At 39.3% G+C, this 25,678-nt stretch overlaps 1 protein-coding gene across 1 annotated transcript; it reads left to right on the top strand.

Moving 5' to 3' along the window:
* Window positions 1-306: 306 nt before the first annotated feature.
* KDSR (3-ketodihydrosphingosine reductase) lies at window positions 307-24,793 on the top strand. Its single transcript, XM_036406074.2, has 10 exons — window positions 307-551; window positions 7,268-7,357; window positions 8,447-8,503; window positions 13,323-13,388; window positions 13,536-13,631; window positions 14,597-14,788; window positions 16,479-16,562; window positions 18,894-18,977; window positions 20,767-20,868; window positions 21,230-24,793. Exons 1-10 carry the CDS (start codon window positions 444-446, stop codon window positions 21,347-21,349), a joined length of 999 nt encoding a protein of 332 aa, XP_036261967.1. The 5' UTR covers window positions 307-443; the 3' UTR covers window positions 21,350-24,793.
* Window positions 24,794-25,678: the final 885 nt, after the last annotated feature.

Consider the following 25,678-nt stretch of genomic DNA (forward strand, 5'->3'; position numbering starts at 1 on the left):
CGGCCGCGCAGCGCCGCCACTGTCCCGTAGGGGGCGCTGCGCCGCGCCGGGAGCCGCTCCTGCTTCCCGCCGCCCTTTGGCTCCGTCCCTGACCCCGGCAGCGCCGCGGGCCCCAATCCGCGGGCCCGGCCCCGCCGCGCCGCCAACCCGTGCGCGCCCGCCCCCCGCCCGCCGGCCAATGGCGGCGCGCGGGCCCGCGCCCCGCCCCGGCAGCCAATGGGGCGGCGGAGCGGCGGCCGGGCCCGGCCCCTCCTCCCGCGGCCACCTCCTCCGCGCCGCGCTCGCTGCCGCTCCCGCTGTGGCAGCGCCGTCCCCGCCGGTCCCGCCGCGGCACGGGCAACGGACGGGCGGCCCCGCGACCCTCGCGCCGCAGCGCCCGCCCGAGGGGCTCGGCCCTCCGCCCGCCCGCCCGCTGCCCCTCCTCCGCCGGCGCAGCCCAAGCCATGCTGCTCCTGGCCGCCGCCTTCATCGTGGCCTTCGTCCTCCTCCTGTACATGGTGTCGCCGCTTATCAGCCCCAAGTCGCTGAAGCTGCCCGGCGCGCACGTCGTGGTGAGTGCGGCGCCCCTCGGGAGGGGCGCGGGGCGGGGGTCCCCGGTCGCCGTCCCGCTCCGCCGCGGGAGGAGGCAGCGGGCGGGCGCTGCCGCTCGGCCTGGGCGCCGGGGGAGGCGGCGGGATGGCTCCCGAGCCGCCCGTCCTGCGCTGGGAAAGGGAAGGAAGGAGGGAAGGAAGCCGCTGTCTCCGAGGTGGGGGCGCAGGATGGGGACAATGCCCCGCTGGCAGCCGGGGCTCTGGGCGCGGGAGTCCCGCGGCCGGAGCGGGGAGAGCGGGGAAGGCGCTCGGCGGGGAAGGGAGGTTTGGGGACACCCGGAGCCGGGCTGGCGGCCGGGCAGCGCCAGCCTTGGGGGTGCCCGCGGCTCCGAGAGGAAGCGTGGAAAGCTGGCGGTGGCACCCCGAGCTACCAAAACACCGGGAGCCACAAGTCCCGGGAGATAAGGAAATGACCTGTCCCGATGGCTCTGACAACCGCTGCGTGTCCCGGTTGGCTTAAGGCGATGGTCTGAGTCACCATCTTCCAATCTCAGCGCTGGCTTTTTGAGACATTCCTTTTGTATTCTCCAAAGCCACGGGTTACCTCGAGTTTTCTTTTAGCATCTCCCAGGGTAATGACGTGGTGTGTGTACACACGCATAAACCAAAGGCCAAATCTATGATCTCCTTGGTCTAAAAAACCAAGTCAGGTATGAGGAAATGGAACGACCAATACAAAGGAAGTGGTCAGATGACACTTGGGCGCCCTTTCATCTTTAAGCACATTGATATGGATGTCTTTGAGCAATATTTTGACAAGATGGTAGGAAGAAGTCTTTGGAAGAGCATACTGTTGAAAGAGACCATGACTAGTACATCGCTGGAAGTTATATGAATATGTGGCTTGGGAAGAGGGGGACGGAAGAAAGGGGAATACTACCTGTTTGCTTTTGGAGGCATCACAAAATAGTGAATTTGGGCACATGACTGCAAATGAGTTAAGCAGTTCAAAGGATTCAGGGTCCTAGAATCAGCTTTCTTAGTTTATCTCCAAATCTCCAGGGTATGTTTTGTGCAGAGAAGCTGCAGTTCACTGTTTGTTTAAATTTACTGTAAGTGAGTAGTTTTGTTTTGTTGGTTTTTTTTTCATTATTATCTTTTGGAGTTCCTCTTTGGAGGATGGAGCTGTCCCCAGAATGATTAAGATGTTTCCAAGTTGCAACAGTGCTCCCAAGTTGCTTTATGGAGTAGGTGTTAACTTGGGTGCTGTAACTGGCTTTACAGCATCATATTCTGTGTGAGGTGTGTTCAAGGTTGCATTAAGGTTCTTGGGTTATGGCTCTTTCCCTGTAGGAGTAATGATTATTAAGCCAAAGGTGAAGGAGACTTCCACACTTTTGTGACTTTTGTGAAGAAATAGAATAGCAAACATAAAAAGTGAAATGGATTTTGCTTGGTTGGTTTTATTTATTTATATATGCAATGATTACATGGAGTTTTGTTGGTTCTGTGTCATGATTAAACTCCTTAAAAGCTACTTGGCTCTTCCAATCAGAAGGGTTCATTAAAACAAATTCACATTAAAAATGATGAGACTATTCTTGTTGGAGAAGCCTTCCTGTAACCATTGCTGCTAATTAGCAGTTTATGCTCAATTTGGTACTAGTAGAAGTCTGAAAAACAGTTTTCCTGCAAGTCCTGTAAAATTAGGAGTTCAACTGGAAAACTAACTATATGAATATATTGATGATGAAAAATCTTACAGAAAGGCTGTAAGATATATCCAACTTGATGATACAAATACAAATCTGCAGGCAAACAGTTTTATTGATGTCACCACTTGTAGAACTTCTTGCTTTCTAGTCTCGCTTTCAAGTCTTCTCACTGAAAAAGATCAAAATCTGTTTAAGTATCAGGCCTCAGTTAAACGCACTGTTGAAATAAATAAAAGAATGACCTGCAAATTGTGTATATAGCTGGTTGAGCCATTTCAACAGGGTGAGTGGTTGTCATTGCACACTATAATTTTTCAAAATATACCTGAATAAATTGCTTTACTTAAGCAGAAAAAGTCAGTCGTCCCTAGAAACATTTCTTTCTATGGATCTGTTCAAAGTATAATGAAATCTGTTGCATTTCTGAAGGAAGGTCATTAGGCAATTTCAGAGGCTATTACATACCAGTTATTGAATTTTCAACTTAAGTCAGCATTCTTTTCACTTTTAATCCTTCAGAAAAATTATTTCTCTTTACTCCTAGCAGTTATGGTTAGGAGATGTCTGAGTTATGGCTGAATAACTTACTCTGGCTGCCATTTGGGATAGGAATTTGAAGCAGAAAACTTGAGGTTTTTTTCCTTTGTCCTCTCCCACAGTCATTTGCGCGTTTGCGTGACAGAAGCCCTTGCTGTGTTAGGCGAGATGTGGTTTCTGGAAAAATCATAGAATTATAAGAGCCCCTTTTTCTTAGAAAAGGAGTGCTATTCAGAGTGAGAGTCTAGAGAACTCCAAATTACTCATCGTCTAATCTTGTGGGTTCCTCACCCCCTGTTCCCCCCCCCCCCCCACCCCCATCCTTATCTGCTGTGTATTTTCTTTACCCCAACTAGCACCACTAAATGATAAGGGCTTTCTCTGCTCTTAAATTGGCTCAGGCATTAGGTTTAACTTATTTTAAATAAAATGCTTCTTAGATGCTTAATATTTTTTAACTTCTTGCATGACTAGGAAAACAATTCTCAAAGAAAGGGTGTAAAAGTTGTTTTTGTACTGTAGAGATGCGGCTTCATGTGCTGAACTTCTTCATGCTTTGGGATTCAGAAGGCAGTTTAGAACATTTCTTATTTTGCCATTGGCTTTATGTCTCCTTTGTTCTCAGGCTACAAACATGTCACGGATTCTGTGAGACTAAGATAGTATTTTGGTAGCTGGCTGTAACAGTAGACTGGAGTATGAAAATAGGCTAAGGCAGTCACCACTGCTGCATTTGCATTGAGCTCACTCGCAGCACATTGAATTGCTCTTTATCAGAGGTGTTACACCTGCTCTCTATACATGTTCTCTCTTCAGTTTCTCTACAAAAGTTCTTGAGTGATGTTTAAAAACTCCATGCTGAAATATGAACGCTGATCTTCTCCCCTTGTTTCAGCCTTAATCTTTCTAAAACCAAGTTGAATTTCTGAGAAGAACCCAAACCCCTGAGTTTGCATTCAGTGTTATAATGCAGTTATCCAAGTTCGGAATAGCAATGGCAGGAAATGGAAAGACGTGACCCGCTTGGGACTGTCTCCCATTGAGTTTGACAAGGGCCCTTTTTAATGTAGGTGCAGTTCAGGATGATCGTGCCGAATCCTTCTGCACGTGGGTCATCTCTAGTCCAGTAATTTCCCCACTTCTGTGCAGAACCCAGCCTGGTGACTGTGGTCAGCTGTCAGGAAGGCCCATCTTGGTGTCTCAGCACCTTTGTCGTTCCTGTGCTGGGAGTGATAAGATCTGTGGTTTGGATACATCCGAGTGGTTCGGCAAGAGGTCATTTTGAGTCTAGTCAGACGTGCTAACCACTTAGAGCCAATTAAAGGCACGTTCCATTTCAGTAGAACCTTCTATCAGAGCACTGTCTAAAAGCATGAAGCCAGCTTGCATCCAGTTATCAGTGAAAGTTACTAAGTTCTATTGGAGATGCCATATCAAGTCTTGATCATTCCTGATGACAGTTCAGTTAATTTGGATTTGGACTGTCTCATCAAATGAAATTAATTTCCAGTATCTCAAATTTGAAGATCTCATAGATCAATTCTCTTTACTCACACCACTGTTTCCACTTATAAGGGGGAAATAAATCCTGTGACACTTAAAAATTGAACTCTATTATCAGGGATCGTAGCTCAACAAGTTGTAGCCAAGTACTTTTTGGCATACGTAGTTTGGTACCTCTTCTTTTTAAGCATGGAAACAGCTCAGTAACACTGCTCAAGTGTTGCATTCTGAATATCTGAATTAATGCTAAGGTTTAATTTTGCCTTCTTGTCAAAGTACTAATCTGTGATTTGAGTTGCAGCGGCCAGATTTTTATTTTTGGTCACTCCTCTGAGGCTGGGTTACAGTAAAATTTAAAAATGGGAGCGGTGGCAATTCAAATGTCCGGAATTAATGAAATGCAGTAGCAGTGTAGAACCATTAGCCACAAGGGTAAGTAATTGTAATAATGTTGGCTTTAACAGAGTAGGTATGTGCTCTTCTATTACTTCTGAGCATGTTAGGAACTTACATACCTAACAGACCTCATAGATTTGCTTAGGTTAACTTCATTATAGCACAAAGCAAACTTTTCACTGGTGTTGGAGATTTTATTTTTTGCTATTACAGTAGCACTCATGGTGAATGCTCCTTTAAAGATGTATTAGTAACAACCTCCCACGTGCTTGTAGCAGCCTCCCACCTAAATGCTAAAGTTCCCAGCTAATTGATATTGCACTTTATCATCAACCAATCTGATATGAGCTCTGTCCAGTGTTCTTGGGTGTGACTGTAAATAAAAACTTCCTTTTTCTGTTTCTTGCATGACTTCAGACATTGTCTTTCTGAAGTGAACGTTAGCGCTGTTTGACAAGCTGGAGGCTTGGTGCCAGTACCTTCACCTGCAGAGAATTCCTCAAGCACTGGTGTAGTTGACCCATTCCTAATAGTCACCAGTTTGTGCTGGTAGTAATCAGCTGTCTCACCAAAAATTGGAATTGGAGCAGTCTTCCATGCCCATTGATTAGTGCTGGTGTACCTGCTGCTGATGTGTGGAAGCATCTCTCACATATTATGGATCTGAGGTCTGCCTGAATGTATCAAACTATTTTAACCTTTTCAGCTATGTATTGAAATATTGCAATCTATTTTAAGAATTTCAGTGTATTTGTTGCTTCTGTCCCTAATGAATCATTAAATTAATTCTGTGGTTCTGCTGAAGTGACAAATCAATAATTGACACTCGCACTCTTATGGACTTATTTACTCTGAAAGCTGTCGTCGTTGTTTTGTAATACTGCAGACAGGGTTTTGCATTTCTTGGAGTTATCCTCAAAGGTTTGGGTACTGAGAAGCTAATCTTGCAGAGTCAGTTAGAAGTTAATCTGAAGCAGTTCTCTCTAGTAACAGAGGAAGCCTAAAGTGCCAAAATTAGTCTTTGTGAATGCTACTCCCATTCTTGGCCCATTTTCGGCTCAAGATGAACCAGTCAGAAACTGTGGATTGTGTTGAAAATCTTTGCTGGGATTATTTTATTTGCACTAAGCTGTTTTTGAAGGCTAGTGGTAAAATACTCAAATGAAAGAAGAGTTTAGTGACTCATGGGAATGTACTTCTGACTCTTCTGACTTTACTGCCTCCGGGAGTGGAAAGAATTTTGAGGATAATGCAGTTCTGAAAACAAAACTGAGACATTACCTAATGAGAAGACAACACAAGGCTTTTGATAGGATGTGTAGTTAGAGATTGGGATCTTTGCTGGTACACTAAATAGCTCAATGCCTCCATTTTCTTAAAATGGGGGAGGTAGCCTTTCACTGGAGTCTTTGGAAAGGTTTTGATGAAGAGCAAAAGGTCATGATTTCCAAAGAAATCTGAATTTCATCTTCTTCCAATTCTTCCGAACTCATTTCATCAATGTGTTTTTCTTTAAAATAACTGCTTCTAGGTATTTTGTTCCAATATTTTCTCAATATGACTTTTAATATGCTGTTTAAGAGAAATTCTAATAACTTGGGAATATAAGGAAGATACCAGTGTCCTAGAACTAACAGCACATGCAGACTGACACTGATCCAAGTCACCTAAAGATGTCAGGCAGACATTTTTGTTTTAGTCAAAAAGAGAGGTCAGGATTGTCATCTACATCTTGTTCATAAAGGCAGTTCACAGGCAGTTCATAAATAAGTTTATTGAGGGTAGTGAGAGAGGTGGTAAGGTGACTTTCAGCTGTGTGTTGGTATGATTTGTCAGGGTACACTCCTGCAGCATATGATGCAGGACTGTAGCCATCAACCTGTGTTTGTCTAATATTAATGAAATATTAACTTCCTGTTTGCATATAAGACTATCCAGATGGTACAGCATGGAGGAAGAAGAAAAAGTTATCAAAATTTAGGTGTTGGCATCCCAGTAAACTGAAATAGCAGGATAGGATGGGGACAGTTCAAGGTTCTGACTGGGGGACTGAAAAATACACTACAAAGGGCAAATTGTTGAATTAATGGGATTTTTCCCTTAATAAGGAAGAAAGTGTTTTTTGTTTATGTTTGCATGATGTCATCTTCAGAAAACAATCTGCAATAGCTGATTTTACAAGTAATTTCTACTGTGGCCAGGTCTGAGGGGACAGTATGTAATGGCAGTGTCATGGCATTCATAATGATTTCAAACTTCTAACAAGATGCTTTTAGAAGTAGCCTATGGAACATGTGAGAGCGCCCACGTGGGAGTGGTCTAAGTGTGCCTGACAACAGAAATGACCAAAAACTGAGGTAAAACTGGTTTTAAGGTAGAAACAAAGGCTCATTGATCTATTCAGATCTTATGTTTCATTCATACTCCATAAGTAAGCTAACTTTAGTGCGTCTCCTGTATTTGTGTCTCATTGGGTGATACTTTAACCTCAGTATGTTTTTGGAATTTTCATGTGATTTGACTCATACATATGTGAGAAGAGATGAGAATAGTGGACTAACACTGATATTTTCAAACAACTTTTAGGTAACTGGAGGCTCCAGTGGAATTGGAAAATGCATTGCTATTGAATGCTATAAGCAAGGTGCTTTCATAACACTGATTGCAAGGGATGAGGTAAGTGCATGTGTAATTTTACTGGCTAAACTGTTCACAAAATCTGTATAGGTGGGGAATAATTTTGGAATAGATGATTATTCATACTACTTCAGTGTGTATTTTAAAGGGACCCTAAGCATTCCAAATTAATGCATTTGAATAGCAGAGGTGGCTGCCTTTTTAAGAAGCATAGCCCAACATGGAATTTGTGATTAGCTTGATTTAAAACTTCACCAGTGCTGTTGCTTTGGTTATTGGTATTTGTTATATAATTGTCTAGATTTGTGCCAGAGTACAAAATCAGGAAAACCCCTATATTGGTTAAAACTGTGGAATTTCTCTACAGTAAGTGACATGTGGGAGTTTAATCTTCTCTAAAATTCACAAAATGTACTGGTGTCTAATCAGCATTATATCATAGTGAAAAACTCTTCATCAAGACAGCTTTGGAAGGAAGAGCATTGCTTTGTTGGTTTTTTTGGTTGCTGTTTTTTAACTAAGAGGTATTCAGAATTTAATTGGAAATACTCTGTTTCCATAAGAGGCTGTTGTTTTATTTGTTGCAAAAAACCTAATTATTCTGGAAATAAAAGCATTTAATTTTTTGGGGGCCCTCAGTCCTAGCTGATTTGATAATTTACTTACACTTGAGAACTTACTTTACATAACCTTGAATGTAGTCAGAATTAAGAGAATTTTTCTTGAAAGGATTATTACACTTTGAATTTACCAGATTTTTGTGATTTGATGATTTCATGCCAGTGATTATTCTGCAGGAAGGTTTATGTAATATCACATAAATAAAAATAGAGCCAAAATAAAGGAGAAGAACCAATACCTACAGTTTCAGGTGCTCTCTGTAGCATGAAACAAAAACGTTAGATCGTTTTTGGAAGTCGTTACTGGCTTTAGAACACAAAGTGAAAAACAGAGAAGTGAGTTCTTGATAAATTTTATGTTTTCATGTCTTTGTAAGTCTTCAAAATGACAGTAAAATGTTCTTAACTATTTGAGGATAACTTTGGGGGGCTTTAGGGCTTAAGCCATATTGAAGTACTGAGGACTGCTCTCAGAACTATGTTTCAGTTGTCTCTGTGTCCATTTCAGAACAAGCTGTTGCAGACGAAGAAGGAAATAGAAAAGTATTCTGTTAATGACAAGCAGGTAAGGTCACTGCCAAGAGGGGCTGTTGTGTGTTTTGTTTAAGACAGTGACTACAACACAGTTCACTGGTCCTGTATTTAAAACAAAGTTGTTTGACAAAACTGAGTGAGGACTCAATATTTGGATTCAGGAATACCAGTCTGTTTACATTAGATGTTTTGAGCTCTTGCTATATTTGATGTTGCCTAGTTAGTGCATTAGCCTGCTTTTCTTAGAAAAAGATGTCTTCATCTGTAGGTGTAGGATGCTTTTTTGGAGAGCTGCAATTTACTGTCACTTGATAAGCATTTTATTCTTTCAAATGAACTGGAAGAACCATTTTTTTTTTCCTCAAATACCATGTTTTTTGCAATTCCTAAATACAGCATGTGTCTTGGGAAAGAAGTTTAGTTGCTTGTTCCCAGGTTTATTTCACTAGGTCGTACTTTTGTTCCTTTTCCTGACTGATTCCTGTACCAGTTACACAAGTTAAATTTGTGAAGTTCAGAGACTTCTAAACATAGAAGCTGCTTTGCTGCATAGATAATGCACTTGTGCATGAGGGCAATAGTTTAGAGCTTGCAGAAGTACTAACTTGGAATAGTTAGGCTTGCTGTGTTCAAAACATGCAAACTTGAGGTGAAATAGTAAAATAATTTTTTCTTACTACTAATAATGAAGGGGAGAGGGGAAATAGTACTGAAACTATTAACATCTTTGATTTCTTGTGTTCCAGGACTTTGTTATCATAAAAGTAACTTAGTAACTAAGTTCCTTTCATGATCACAAATAAATGCAATTCAGTTGTCCATAATTTTTATGGGCCCTCAGTCCCAGCTGATTTGATAATTTACTTATACTTGAGAACTTTTACTTTAAAGAATTGAATTGATAAACTAGATATTCTGTTGAATAGAAGCAATGAAAAAAGTGTATATTTGCTGGCACAAATGTTAGTATAGTAGCTGAAAATTATACAAAATTTTTTAATACCTCCATTTATAAGATAAGATAGATGCTTCCTTATATTTTTATCAAATGGCTCAAGCTGGTTTGTTTTGTTTTTTTTTTTCTGTGCATGCTGCCTTACTCAGATCAACTTTGTTTGAAAATGTAAGCTATTTGAGGTGAGGAGAAGCTGCATTTTGCCCATTAAAAAAAATCCTGATAACCATTTTCTTTTAGCTGCTCTAGCAGTTTCCCAAGCTTAGCATTACAGTTAATCCCTTGTCAAACACTGTGTCAGGATGTTCTTGTTAAAATCTGTCCTAGCTTGATAGATGCTGACTTCTAAAAAGACTATTATTTGGTGCATGTATCTAGGAGTTTCAGTGAAAATCTCCAAAAGCACCTTCAAGGCTGAGCGAGCTCCAGTGTGGACTGACTAGGACTTTTTTTGCAGAAGCAGTTTCAGGCTTGCAGCCAGGTTAAGTAGCTGGCAGCAGAGGTGGTAGGCAGGCTGACTCCTCTGTAGCTGCTGGGTTGTGGACGTGGTCTCAGGGAAGCCTGACTGATCTGAATGAACAGAACTGGAGAAGGCAGGGAGTCTGGGGCAGAGCTGGCCTTGGAACAGCAGATCAAAAACTGTAAAGTGACATTAGATGAACAGAGAAGCTGTACAAAAGGATTACTGAAAGTCTGTAGAGAAAGGTGATGCCTGGTATAAGTAACATACACTGACTGTAACCTTTAGTAGATCACAGAATCGTGGAATGGTTTGGGCTGGAAGGCACCCCGAAGATCGTCTAGTTCCAGTTCTCCTGCTCTTGGCAGGGTCACTTTCCATTAGACCAAATTGCTCAGACCCCATCCAACCTGGTCTTGAACACTTCCAGGGATGAGGCATCCACAGCTTCTCTAGGCAACCTGTGGCAGTGCCTCCCGGTAAAGGATTTCTGCCTCGTATCTAATCTAAACCTACTGCCTTTCAGTTTAAAGCCATTTCCCCTTGTCGTATCATTACATGCCCCTCTTCAGCTTTCTTGTAGGCCCCCTTTAGATACTGAAAGGCAGCTGTAAGGTTTGCCTGAAGCCTTTTCCATGCTGCACAACTTCTCTCTCAGCCTGTCTTCATTAGAGGGGTGCTCCAGCCCTCTGGTCATTTCTGTGGCCTCCAGCAGGTCCATGTGCTTCCTGCAGCCTCAGAGCTGGATGCAGGGTTCCAGGTGGGGTCTCACCAGAGCAGAGGGACAGAATCCCCTCCCTGGCCCTGCTGCCCACGCTGCTTTGGATGCAGCCCAGGACACGTTTGGCTTTCTGGGCTGTGAGTGCCCATGGCTGGGTCATGTCCAGCCCCTCATCCACCAGCACCCCCAAGTCCTTCTCATCAGGGCTGCTCTCACTCAGTTCCTCTCCCAGCCTTCATCAGTGGAGGGGGGGGAGATTGCCCCAATCCAGGTACAATACCTTGTACCTGGTCTTGTTCAACTTCATGAAATTCCCAAGAGCCCACTTCTCAAGCTTGTCCAGGTTCCTCTGGATGGCATTCTGTCCTTTGTGTGTGTCAGTTGCACCACCAATCTTGGTGTCACCTGCAAGCTTCCTGCAGATCTCATTGTCTGTGTCCTTGAAGACACTGAGTCGTCCCATGTCAAGAGGCAGAGATCCTCAGAAAAGACTACTGGTTTTTTGGGCATGTGCTGTCACTGTTGAGCTCTTGGATACATACTTCAAACCAAGCTGCATTGACAACCAGAGTCTGGCCTGTATGTACCTTTAATGTTTCACGTTTGCCTGTGATTTAGAGTGCTGATGGTGCAGCCTCTCTGGATGTAGGTGTGCACCGCAGCAAAATCTTTACCCTTAGAGTTTTTTTCCAGTATTTTTTAAAATCCTTTTTCTAATCTAGAATATTCTGTTACTTTACTGGGGATTGAGTTGATCTTCTATTGGGGAAGGCATTATTAATGATCCAACATCATGCAATATTTAGAACAAAATGTGATGAGCAGGGCTGGACATAAGACTACTTCTGGTGTCCTAGATGTGGATCTATGCTCCATATTTTGGAGTAAAGGTAATTAGTATAGGGCAGCAGAAAGAATGTATAAGAGAAGCAAAGAGGTGAATTGTACAACGTGATAGTAGTCAGTAAAAGCTGTGGTAGTTCCCGAGTGTGTTGTTCACAGTGTAACTAATCTATGCAATCTGTTAAATTAACAAATTGCTCCAGTTTCTATAGAGAACTGTGATTTACTTCATCCCCTCACTGATCTTGGCAAAGACATCCAAATGATAATTCAGTGTTGTTTGCATTCAGCTGCTGTTTTGTTCTTAAACTTATGAAAAAGATAAATGTTTCCAAAATGTAATAAATGCCTTAAGGGGATTCCTGCCAATAACTTGTGCCACAAGTTTACTCTGCTGTCCAGCTACACACAGTGCTGGGAGGCAGGAATAGCCAACCTGCTGTACAGGAATGGCAGGCACATTCTGTTTATGCAGCTGAGAAGTGTCACAGTCTGACCAGGGGCAGGACTGACGAATCACTGGCTGCCAAAGCAGTTAGTTACACTGTGGTGAGCTTTTTTTTGTGTGTGTGTGTTTGCCCACATGCTCCATGATAATTGGACATGAGCATACTTTTTACAAACTACTGATGACTTGGGTTTATTTTATCTCTGACTTTTAAATTAATTTGACCACAGCAACAGAAAGGATAGAAGCTGGAACAAGAATACAGGAGTCCCTCCTATGATTGCAATAGGAGATGGCTTTTCTGTTCAAGATGAGAAATTGCCCCAGAGCTCTGTTGATGGCTTAGCAGAGAGAGTAGCTTATTTGTCAGCACATGGTCTTTGCAGCAGTCACAGTTTGGAAGTGGTAACCCAAAAGAAGCAGTGCTTTCTTTGGCCAGAAGTTCATTTGAAGGTGTTTGAAAACCTAGTTCTCAGACCATCTTGCTGAAAGTAGTCAGTGACTTTCAAGGAAAAAAGGGCCTAACCTGCTGCAAAAAAAACATATCACTATCACCTCTTTTCCTTCATCCTGCCTGTCCACCCCTCCCTTCTGCTTCTTTCTTCCCTGGTTATTTTAATTTTTCTATATCTTTCAAACTAAACCCTTTAATGTCTGATTTTCAGACAAGATGTAAATATGTACACATGCCTTCGCTTTTTTAGATATTTATGACACTGTGCAATGAGTCAGTTTCTCATAGAATTTTTATTTTCATTTTGTCCTTGAGGTGTCCCAATTAAATATTATGCAACTAGGTTTACTACTATTCTTAAAAAAAAAAAAGGCGTGAAATAAGGAGGTAGTGTGCATTGCAAGTACTAAAATTAGAGGGGTTTTAACACTTGCTTCCTAAATTTTGGAAGAGAATTTTTTTTGCAGTGCTGGTTTCAGGGTAACACTGCAACAATGCCTTGCTATGAGGTGGAAAAAACCAATTTTTTCTATAAAGATGAGCCTAAGCCATACGAATGGTTTGACTTATGTTTAGATGATGAAAGTTAAACAAAACACTGGGGAATTTTGATTGTCTTAGTTTAAATAGCTTTTACTAAACTTCATGTAAATAACTGTCAGTAGTGTTTCTTAGTACAGTAAATTAGAAATTGTACTTTGCACATGAGTCACTGCTTTGAAGATCATGAAGTGCTTATTTGTTCTTAATGTAATCTTTATTATACTAGAACCAGTGTGTGAGGGGGAGGAGCTTGGAGGTAGCTGAAACTGCTTTCTCCAGTGTGTAAGAAGTGCAGAATATCTTGTCAAAAGGACTTTTTTTGTGGAAAAGATATGGCATTGGGCTTGTTTCATTTTGAAAGGCTCTAAGTCAGCAATTACTAGACTTAGTGTGTTGTGAAAATGTACTTTCACTTTTCTTTTCTAGGTTGTACTCTGTATTTCCGTTGATGTATCTAAAGACTATGAACAGGTGGAGAATGTTCTAAAACAGGTGAGAGAATAACTGATTCACATGCATGTCTTGAGAAGCTTATCTCTGTGTGTTGTATTTCTGTTGGAAATAGTTTATTTGGTACGGTGATATAGGAAGGTTTTTTTTCCTCATAAAGAATATCTTAACCTCTGTCCCCTCTTCCAGGCTCAGGAGAAGTTGGGGCCAGTTGACATGCTCGTAAACTGCGCAGGAACATCAGTTACAGGAAAATTTGAGGATATCGAAGTGAATTCTTTTGAAGTGAGTGAGCATACTTTTTTATTTCAACATATGATGATTTCTTATTTAACCATTCTAACAATTAGATTGCATTCCCATGTCTGCAGACTTGAACAGTGCTACACTTGACTTGTGCTAGCTGTCAGAATCTCTTCAGATTTGCAAAGGTTGCCTCTAAGTTCTCCCCTAATGATTTCATATAGCTTCATTTTTTTCTCTTGAAGATTTTACAACAATATTTTTAACCTGCTTAAGAAAAATGCAGCTGTTATCAGTGTTCAGTTCTGAGATACACATATTCTTTCAGCTTGAGAAGCTGCTACTCTGATGAAAAGACAAAAAAGCCACCCCAAAACACCTGTATTTTGGTTACTTTTTGCCCACAGCCCTCAGGCCTCCATTCATCTACAGACAATGCTGAATCATCTGAAAATACTAAATGGTCATAATTTTATAATAAATTTGAATCATCCATTTTATTACTTGTATAGGCTATCAGTTGTGGTTTGTCTTGTAGAGAATGAAATTAAAGACTTCCCTTTATCCTGGCAAAGAATAAAATCTCTGAAACGTGTAGATACATAGCATTTTTCCTGTTTCCTGTTTTAGAAAGCTCTTTAAACTTTCAGTATGTTTTCATGCATCATGCATAAATGGATTGCTTCCTGGAGGCTGTTCAGGTTAGATTTTCCCTGAAATATTATTCTTTCTCCTTCAAGGCCATATGGTTCACAGTATTATCAGTATCCTGGATGCTATTAAGACTTACAGGATTTCTTTTGGCTTGGAGTGAGATTTTTAGCTATAAAACAGTTTATGAAGCTGTAGAATAGAAAACAGTTGTTTCTTTTGCCAGAACAGATCTGGTGAACTTGATTGTTAAAGCAGACTGAAGTAGGGTGTTTTTCATAAATAAGACCGAACAGCTGGCTGAAGAATTCTGGCTCTGAGGCTCAAATGCTCCAATATTGATGTTGTTTGTACAGAGATTAATGGCCGTCAATTACCTGGGCAGTGTTTACCCAAGCCGAGCAGTAATCGCTACCATGAAGGAGCGCAGAATGGGAAGGATTGTCTTTGTGTCGTCTCAGGCTGGCCAGCTAGGCCTGTTTGGATATACAGCTTATTCTCCCACCAAATTTGCTCTTCGAGGGTTGGCTGAAGCCCTGCAAATGGAGGTATGTGTGCAGTGGTTTTAAGTAATTTTGGTTATAAACAATTTTGTTTTAACTGTCCTGTTTAGCACAGGACATTTTCATTTAAACAGATTGGGGGGGGTTGTATTGTGCAGCATTGCTAATATCTGTGTGTTATTTGCCCTCATTTGGCAGCAGTACAATCTTACTGCTCTGCATGGTTTGCAGAAACTAACCTGCTTTCAGTTGCACAAGAGGGAATAGATTGAATCTGTTCCTAAAACTGAGTATGACCACATGTGGAGACATTTTTTCGATCTTTAATTAAAAGGACTAGTTTTTAAAGACTCTTGCATAAAAGCCTTCTTCAAGGTTCTAAGTGCAAAATGGTATTGAAGATATCACATGGATGCATGAGATTGCCAGTTTGTTTGAGTGTCCATGGTAAATGGTATGTGAACCATATGAAACTGTAGAACTCCTAAGCTAGAATTTGAGGATTGCCCACCAAAACAAAAATTTGGTTCGTGGTTACTCACCCTTCTATATTTTCATATATATGAGCTTTTTATCCTGCAGTGATCTAAGCTTACGTTTAAGACCAAAACCAAATACTATTTTCATTGTTCAGTGGAACAAGGTGGCTAAATACATTGTAGTAAGAGAGATAAAACTGATTTGAAAATTACTTTTGTCATTTTCCTGTCAGGAATGTGTGTTTGAGTAATGATGTGTTTATATATGAAATGCCTTTGTTTAGTTCCAGACCCTTACATAGTCCCTGTCATATGCCTTGGTCAGGATAAGAATGTGGGGTAAAACTGCCTCTAATCACTTCTGGTCTGCCAGATAGAACACTGTGAATGCAGGGTCTTTCTTCAGACTGGTGGCAGGTACTTTTTTGGAGACTGAATTATTCAAGACTAAAAATAGGGTGTTCATGGGCGTGTGGTGTGGTATTTCAGGAAGTGTGCTCAATATAGAATGTTTCATAATATAAATAAAAATGCTTGGTGTTTTACAACATTTTGCTTTATCATAGCCCTCTGAATATTTTCATTTTTTTTTTTTTAATTTGTATTGTGGTACAGATTTGCATTGTAGCAGTTTGAATAGGATTGCACTAAGTAATGTAATTCTGTGACACATACATACAAATAAATAAATACAATCCTTGATGTAAGACCTTCCATTTTCCCTCACATTTTCCAATTATTTTTTGTCTCCTTAGACTTTGACCTCTTGCAAGTTTTTACCATGGGTTGGAAAGCCTTGAGAGTATACCTCTTAAAGATAACAAATTTGAATTTTACATTTTTGGTTTTTTTTCCTCAGTGAAAGCCGTTTTGGCCTTGTGTTTATAAATGTTGGGTACTGGTATTTGACAGCGGCTTAGTCTTTTAGAAATTGAAATTGGTAAAATTATAAACCTAAACTACTTTAATATTCTTCCTAAGTGTCTTGAAAACCACCAAGATTCATCAAATAATTTGCAAAGTTTTTAGGGAATTTTATTAGAAAAAGCACCACAACTACCTTTTTAAAATCTTTGCTGTTTTGTTTCTCAGTTCACAAAGCTGCAAGTCTTGAAATTGCTGAGTACTTAACCCTAGACGCAATCTGAGTTGTTGTTTGCTGAACAGATTAAATACAAGAGAAATTGATGAAATTATAAGGGACATGTAAAAGCTGTCAGTATTAAGGTAACACTTAATGCTTTTGTGAAACACAGGTAAAACCTTACAATGTCTACGTAACGGTGGCCTATCCTCCAGATACTGATACTCCTGGCTTTGCAGAAGAAAGTAAAACAAAGGTAAATTGTCCTTCAATTTTTGAAATCAGTGTTTTTAAATCATAATAAGATTTTAAGAAGTACTCTTAAACACTTCAATTTTACCAGTTTTTAACTATGCAGAGTTATATAGGTTGCTGGATAATTTTGTGTACTTTCTTGTTCTGAGGCTTTAATACTTGCCTTTAAGATCTAAAACATTGTAGAGTATTCCTGCATGCCATCAGAATATTGCTGTGGGGTGGTAAACTCTAAAATCACTGTTTGTTTTGATATTAAAGCTTAATTAACCAATATTGTTGTTTTGCATCTTCGATAATGCGTGGCTGTTGTGATAGATGTGACAGATGGAAGTAAACCTCAGTTCCTTCAGTGGAGCCTGCAACCAGATCAAATTGTATGAATGCATGTAATGACCCAGTTCAGTAATGGCTGTTCTCTAGTATTACAGTAGAAAGGAAACTCTCTGGCACTGTGTTCATGGTGGAAATGACAGTATTGCTTTTCAGAAGGATGTGTCAGCAGCAGGAGGCCTTTTTCATTTGTATTACCTTAAAAGTGAAAGCTTTGACCTTTAGTCACCTCTTGTCATTTTTCATGTCCATACATGTGAAGTATAATACCAAAAACCACATTCAGGCCCCCTGTTCAGACTACAGCATCAGGTAACCAGAAAAAAAATCTCTTTATTTTTTATTTGCATACTGTGAACTAGAAATCTGCTATCTAAGGCTATCATCTTTTCAACATGCACCATCACGTACAATTGGAAATTGAGTTTGAATTCCATTTTGTCTTTCACCCGTTGAATAGGAATCAGCAGGGATTGTATAACACAATTCTTACTTCATCATTTCTTGATACAGATATTCTGTATTAAATGTACACTCCCACACATCCGCATAAAGTGCCAGAATTAGACATCTGCAGATACTTGTATAGCTTGCATATTCTCTAGGATTTTTAGCCTATTTCAGGGCACCAGCAGGCACCAGGAGAATGTACTGTTCATCTAAGATTTCTCTTTGAAAGAGATTGAGAGAGATTTATCTTATTTGTCAAAAAAGTCTGTTTTGTCTTTTAGGAGAGAATTATGCTTTGTTTTAGCCTACATGACCTCTTTGGATGACTTGCTCTTAGCATGATAGTGTACCTTAAATCTCTGTAATATTGCATTGCTCTGACATTCCAGATACTCATTTATTGTTGCATTTATTTAATACTACTGGAATAATATTAATATTTAATACTAATTAGATCATATGCCTCTATCTTGCATCTCCTTATTTTTCTCTGTAATTATTGAATGTAGTGAAAGAAAATGTCAGGAGCTAGGATATAGCTTTCCTGTATTTATTCAGTAAGCTTTTTTTTTTTTTTTTTTGAGGTAGCTGCCTCACAAATGACAGCCATGCCTTGGCCAGCTGAGTAGCCAGATCAAGCATTTAATGGCTGATTTCTGCCTGCCTTATTCCCAACATGTCATTAAATTTAGCTGTCACTCCTGAACAGCTGCTATTTTTTTCCCAGATTTAGAGTATTTGAATTACTGTTGATATTCCTGTAACTCATTCAGATTCGTTTGATACTGGCCAGTCAGCTCAAAAATAAATAAGGGGCTGTGAAATGGAGATCTGATGACATGAGCCATGTCACTGTAGGAATGCATGTGAAAGGTTTTTGTGCTGGCAAAGGCACTGATGTGCCCCTGGCCACCGTTAAAATACACATAGTAAAAAAAAATAAAAATCAGTGAGCTTGGTTGATGAAATCAAAACTCATAATTCTACAAATATTGGTAAATAGGCCCTTTTCTATGAAATTTAATTACTGTAGTACTTCGATGATGAGAAACCTGTAGTTGCTCAACTTTTCCCTAGAAGTGCTTTTTTAAAAAATAATAATCCAGAATTAAACTAATCCCAGTATTAGAGTAGGCCTGAAAAAAAAAAAAAGCAAGCTGTTTTATAGGATCTTAAAATATTTCAGGCCCATCTTATGCTTAATTTCTGGCAAAAAACGTTAATGAACAAGTGTAAGTATTGAGGAAAAATAGTTAAAGCGTTTTGATAGCTTCTACTGAAAATAAAATACTTGGGAGAAAAAAACCTCATTTTCATGGTAGTAATAAAGTATATACAAAAAAGTACTACTTGAGGAAAAGTTGTCATTTCCCTTTGTAAAATTGGACTATTATTTATGAACATACTTATACCTTTGTTTAAATGGCTGGTTTAGGTGACACTTGCTAGCAGTGATGCCATCTGTGACAAAAGACCCAAAATTTGACCTTCATGTTTTTCTCTCCTATGTGTGCTTAGTCAAACTTAAACTGGTGTTTTTCTATTAAAGCCCTTAGAGACGAAGCTGATTTCTGAAACCTCATCTGTTTGCCAAGCGGAGCAAGTTGCCAGAGTTATAGTGAAAGATGCCATAGTAAGTAAATTGTGTTTTTTGAGCATGTTCTGTGGTGAAGAGACTGGGACTGAGACTGTAAGATAATGGCTGAGCTAAATGCAAAAGCAATTAACACAAAACAGTTCTCTTAGGGTAGTTTGAACAAGAGCTGTTTTCTTAATTCTTCTTTTGCCACTGTGCCCACAAACGATTTTATAGTCTTTCAGAAGTAAAAGGTATCTGAAGTTGTACATAGACAGATTAAAATGATGCATCAGTATGATGCAATGTCTCAAAGATGGATTATGACTGACTTGAAAGCACTGAACTATTGACTTTTTATGTATCAAATACCATTTGTCTAACCTCAAAAGCTTGTTGTACTCTTATTTTTCTTGAAGATGAGTTCATATAAAATAATTTTACAATAAAGGAAGGCAGTTGACCTTTTTTGGTTTTTAATATCTGAAGTATGTGATTTATGAGTTATTAAAATACATTAAATGCTGTTCTTAGTGTATTGCCTTTCTGAGGATTTTTTTTTCAATGTTTTGTGCTGGGGAATGCCTGCATGCTTAATAAAGCACCTCAGAATAGAAGCAAACATGAAATTTCATGATCATAAAGCACACCCGTTGAATCCTAAAATCTGCAATTACTTTGCAGTTCCAAATACTCTTGATCTTCAACATGGTTTACATCTACAGCAGGTGTTCAGTTGTGAAGTTTTTACAGTGTTTTCACAGATACAGCACATAAACACAAAATTATGTCTGATTTTGTTTTTAAAGCAAGTACTACCTCAGTAGAGTATTCTTCTCTGGTGATTGAGGAAAATTGATCTCCTCTCTCATCTTAAGTATCTGGTATATTTATACCATACTTTCTACACTTTGGATCGTATATTAGTTCAGACATGGTCTTTACGCACTCTGGCCATCAGCAGAGAGACTGAAATAGAAACAAGAAGGTGTTTGTGTATTCTCAGGTGTGTGTTGGGAAATAATAAGATCTAATAACCTCTACTACTTTGCATAGATTTACCCCTAACCCTGAATCAGGAACTCCACCTTTTCCTTTCACTTCCACATTCCACAGACTTGGTCCCACAATGTTTCAGAAAGTCTGTCTGGCATAAAGTCAAATGAAAACAAATGAGAGAAGCCTGGGAGTAAGAGCTGTAGAACTGCAATTTTACTGTAAAGTAATTAAAGTTGTTTGGTTGTTTGGGGTTTCTTCCTGGTATCTTTCCCCCCCTTTTCTCTCCTCTGAATTGGTTAGCAAGCCGTGTCTTGCAGTTAAAAATCCTTGATGTAGGTGAAAGAGAACCTGCTACCCAGCATTTGAAATACACCCCCTTGCAAATCTCATGTGATAAGCAAGCTAATTTTAACAAAAGGCAAGCTGTATTTGTCATACAATTACAGTAGTGGTTGGTGATCTGATAGTTAGGGTATCAGTCTGTTTCTGAAATATGCTTATAGCTGTGAAGACTGTCATGTATTTTCTATAGAAGTAAGCATGCCTCAAGAAGAAATTTACAGCCTTTATATCTTGTAAAAATCTGCAGTAATTTAGCACACTGTCTTAAGAGAAATTAGCTTCCTTTTCCATTTTTAAATGAATGCCTTTTGGAATGTTGCTGTATAGCCCAAAATATTTTGGAGTATTTTGCTTCTTAATTGTGGCAATATATTTTACAATAAAATATTTGTTGTTAGTGATATCACTTATCTGTGTCGATCAAGAGTAGCTGTTGAAATAAGACACATCATGATTTGCCACAAATGGGGAAATTACTGTTTGTTTTCTTAATCCTTCTATCCAGCAAGGGAACTTCAACAGCTCAGTTGGATCAGATGGTTACATGCTGTCAATATTGACAAGTGGAATGTCACCAGTCACTTCTATTACTGAAGGTCTTCAGCAGGTAGGATTTGGGAAGTACCTGTTGTCATATTTCTCGTAGTTCAAAATAATTTCAGAGTGTAGAACATGATGCAAGAATGGATTATCTTTTCATCAAATGGCTGTTAATACTGTGGCACTTGGGTTTAGGAAACTGCAGTAGTTTCTTCAAGCTGAAACAGCAAGTTGGTGACTGAGCTGAGAGTATTCACTGCTACTCAGTCCTGAACTGTTACATAGTTAGCTTGGTTTGGCAAGTTTGTTTTCTGAAGATTATATAACATGCCTGCCTAGAACTTGGTTTTAAAAAAAAATTATGACTCATTAATAAGGTGCAATCTGGGATCCAAAATGAATTGAAAGCTGTTTCTCTTTGTTTCCAGGTTGTTTGCATGGGCATTTTTCGCATCATTGGCCTATTTTACCTAGGAAGTTTTGACAGCATAGTTCGTCGCTGCATGATGCAAAGGGAAAAATCTGAAAGTGCAGATAAAACTGAGTAATCTTTACTATGAGTGGAAAGAAGAATGTCAAGCGGTCCTGGACAGCTTGCTGCTTAAGTGGGACTCAGTTTTGCTCCTGAAGGATATAGGCTGGAAGTACTTGCATGTATGACAGAGGAGTCCCCTCAAAAGCTATGAAAGAAAAAACAAAAGTACAAATCCAGAAAATGCCAAACTATGCAAAAGTGCGAATGAGGATTAGATATCTTTTTTTTTTGGTGATTTGAGTTGGAAAGAATTTGGAGAGCTCGTAAGTGATCTGCAGAGTAGAATTTGAGAATGGACAATGTGCGGTAATTCTGGACAAATACTTAAGTTTTCTCACTTTGGTGCTTATGGATGAAATAAGTACCATGACAGACTGGGCTGAAGTAGATTGAAGTCCCCTGAACAAGCTGGTACCTTCTGCTAACGTTTTGGGACTGCTTTTGATTTAGAATGTTAACTTTTCCTTTGGCCAATCTACAGATCCTTCTGTCAATGACAGCTTTCCTTATTCTGTCCAACATACAACTGGAAACCTGAAGATCACAAATATGTTTGTATGATCCAAGCTTTCTCAGTGTGGGAGTAATTAAAAAGTATGGTTTAATATATGCATACTTTCTAAAGGGAGATGAAGAACCCGTTCCCACAGAGAAATGCTAGGAGATGTGGTCGGGTCTGTAGTTCTGGCCTTTGAAGTGTGTTGTGAACAACAACAAAAAAAAATCAAACCAGTATCAAGTGTGTCAGTTATAACTCAGCATTTTAAGCCATTGAAACAATGTAGAATTTTTACAGAGACCTAATCTGCCAGTTTTTGCTCTGGAAAGGGAAGTGGCTTAATGCTACTGTTATGCACATTAATTTCAAAGCTGCAAATGATGAGCCAAACCAGTAGTTGATGATGGAATCAATTGTAATTAAACTGCCGGGCTCTTCCAGTAGCAGGAATGTAGCTTTTTAGGGCAGAGGGGTCAGCCGGGGGGAGAGGTGTGTGTCAGAATGGCCTTCCACACTGCATTTTATCACTGCACGGAAAAGCTTTCACATGAGAAATTACATAAAATACTCTCCTTATATGACCCACTTCTAATTTGTTTCATTTACATTATCTGAAACAAGGCTGCTCAATAACTGCTTCAGAATATACAGAACCCAGTGGTTGTTTCTAATACATCTCGTTTAACACTGAAAAAGCTTGATGCATAACAATGATGTTTTAAGGGTGCACTATGTATACAGTTTATTTAATGGACCACTATAGTATAAGTGCCTTGTGAGCTGCTTTTTTTTTCAAAAGCTGCATATTTTGTATTTGTTAGCACTGGTATGTTTTCAAGGTCATATTTCCATTTTCATTCAGTACTCTGAATCTAAAATTATGTGTAAAACCGGGCACTTCCACTTCTTTGACAGTAATATTTAACAACCAAAATAGGCAAAATTGATTGCTTCTGTTAAGAGATTCTCTATATCTATTTAAGAAGATGTATTCAATTAAACTGAGATAAAAATTAATAGGTGGTTAACTGGAAAACCTTAGAATGTAATTTATTGAGGCTGGTTTTTTTTCCCTCTCTGAATTAGGTTGACCACTTTTCAAATTTTCTTCACATAGACTAAACTTGCTTTAATCCCTGGTTATAAACATATTTTTTTGGAGAGGATCACACTGGTGCTCTCATTTTAAGTGGTGAAAGTTCATTAGATTGCAAATGTTGAGGCGCTGTTGAATTCTTCACCAAGTCAGTGTTTTAGGTCCTGCCTCCTGATTTTGTTTAGATATGTGAAGTTGTGCATGCCTATAATATAATACTAATTTTGAGACTATAGTGTATTCCTGCATTTTTAAACAGCTTGGCTTCAGTGCAAAGAAATCCAGTGTGCATTTGTATTTCCTGTGCTGCTTAATGTGAGTGACATAAAGGAACATTTATCATACATCCATTGTCAACATTGCTGTGTTTCTTAAAGCAACATAACAATGCTATTCATAGAATCATGGAATGGTCTGGGTTGGAAGAGACCTTAAAGATCATCTCATTCCAACCCCCCTGCCATCAGCAGGGACACCTTCTACTAGACCAGGTTGCTCAAAGCTCCATCCAACCTGGACTTGGAACACTTCTTCAGACCCTATGATCTATGTTATTCTGGTTTTGATGCAAATCAAATATTCTTGTGACCACCTGAAAAAGATACCAAAAAGGTTGAATGGGTTGTGTTGTAGTTTGAAAGAAATGCTTATGCATGTGACTTGATACCAGCACAAGCTTGAAGGTCAGGACTTAAAACCAGTAAGCCTTTGGATACTTGAATTTTTGGATCTTCAACTTGTAATGTTAAAGGGTTTGCATTTAAGAAACATGACCCAGGAGGTCAGAGCACACACAACACTATGGCAGCTGGGCCTCTAAAGCTTTCAGGTTGGACATCTTGGATTGCCACTCACCTCCCAGTCATGACTGATAGAATGCAGTGCAAGTATCTGGATAAGTAAGACTACCAGGTGAAAGTTATGGCCCTGATCTACAGACACCTCAGTTTTGCAGACCTGATTTTGCATAGTGTAAGTGGTTGTCATGACAGTGAAACTGTAGGTTGAACCCTCAGCAACTGTGGAGGTTGGAACAAGGTATGTTTTTTAAAGCAAGAAGAATAATCTTTTTCATTGTTCCAGTTTCTGCTGTTGCAAGTTAGTGATGTTAATTTTAGCTGATAAACTTCTCCACTGTTTTACTGTCAAAACAAGGTAAATTGTCAACTACAGCAACCTTTGGTATAAATTTTGTTTTCTTATGCACATTCTCTGTCTACCAATGTACTCATTTTAAGGTCCAATATAAAGTGAAGGAGATGCCTTGTAATCTTGTGGAAAAATGTTTAGCAGTTGAAAAACTCTTGCCAGTTTAAATGTTACAAAACCTCTGCATCGAAATGTTTTAGCAGTGTATTAGACCCGTGAAAATCTTCAAATAGGCTTTACTTTCTACTTACTGTCTAATTGTCAATAATTTAATCACTTGTGCCATATCATTTGCTGTCTTGTCTCTTGTTTTCTTGGCCAGCCTTTAAGATTCAATTTAGGCTTCGATAGTCTTTTCCATTCCATGTAGTTTCTAATGACTCTTTGTTTTATATACCGATTTATTATAATTTTACTTCTAGTTTACTTCACCAAAGTGTTCACGTGCAATTTAAATAGATTTAATATTTTAATAAGGAAAAATATATAGGTGAATAAAGTTTATTTGCTGTGAAAAACTCTAGGCACTTTTAAATGTTAAAGATATATAGCATTATTTGTAAAAAGAAACTTTGTGCTTATTGCGACATCATCTTTTGTGCCAGAACTGTAAACTAGTTTTCATATTTTATATTTCTCAAAATAAATGGAGAATCAACAAAGCCTGTAACTTTTAACTTCTTTGAGAGGATAAAGAGTAATGGATAAATTCATTTGCAGGGCTTTGGTGTGGTGGTTTTTTGTTAGTTTGGGTTTTTCTTTTTTTGAACCCGAGATTAGCTCAGCAGGAGTCTCTTAAATTTTAGGACAGCAGAGGGGGCAACATATCCTTCCATTTTAGCAGCTTAGGGCAGAGGTAAAAAAAGATGTAAAAAACTCGACTGAGCATTGTCAGCAGACCCAGTATCCTCAAACTATAATGAAAGTGAAATTAAATTGACAAAACCTGCCTTTGTTGCTGGAGGTATTGCCAGTATGTAACCAGTGCTTGTGCTCTCTGGAAGTGCTTTTGAGAATCCTGAGGAGCCAAGCGATGCTCATTCTTCCTAGCAGAAAACAATAGAAGTAATAGTTAGGGCAGATGTCTTTCTGTACCAGCACTGAGCACGCAGCTGTGTAGAAAATCACTGTATTATGTTGGAGTTCTGTGGTAGGAACCACAGGCTTGAGTGTGTAGCTTGCCCCCAGCATAATAGTGAGGAAAAAATAGTGCTAAGATACTTAGTCTCAAAGTAAATTCAAAATTGTAAATGCTCAATCTTTTAAAGAGACATTTGTATTAAATTATCAGAGAGGCAGAATCAAAGATGGATTGAGGAAAACATATGCTGTCTAAAATGCGTTGCTGGCGTTAATCTTTTAATTCCCAACATTCTAAGGTTTTAAATGGGAGAAGGCCATTTTGCAACTGGAGCTCCTGTTTTTTCCACTTCAGTACAAGTAGCAGGCCAAACTAGATTTCTCCTCAATCTTTTTCATAATTTAGCCTTGTAAGTGAAATAAGATTATCTTGTAGTTCCATTTAATTGGGTTTTTTCCTGCCCAGCCAGTACAAGGCATGCTGTAGAGTAGGTATGTGCATGATGGTCTGTCAAAAG

Source organism: Molothrus ater, chromosome 1, assembly GCF_012460135.2.
Source record: "Molothrus ater isolate BHLD 08-10-18 breed brown headed cowbird chromosome 1, BPBGC_Mater_1.1, whole genome shotgun sequence".
Classification (NCBI taxonomy): domain Eukaryota; kingdom Metazoa; phylum Chordata; class Aves; order Passeriformes; family Icteridae; genus Molothrus; species Molothrus ater.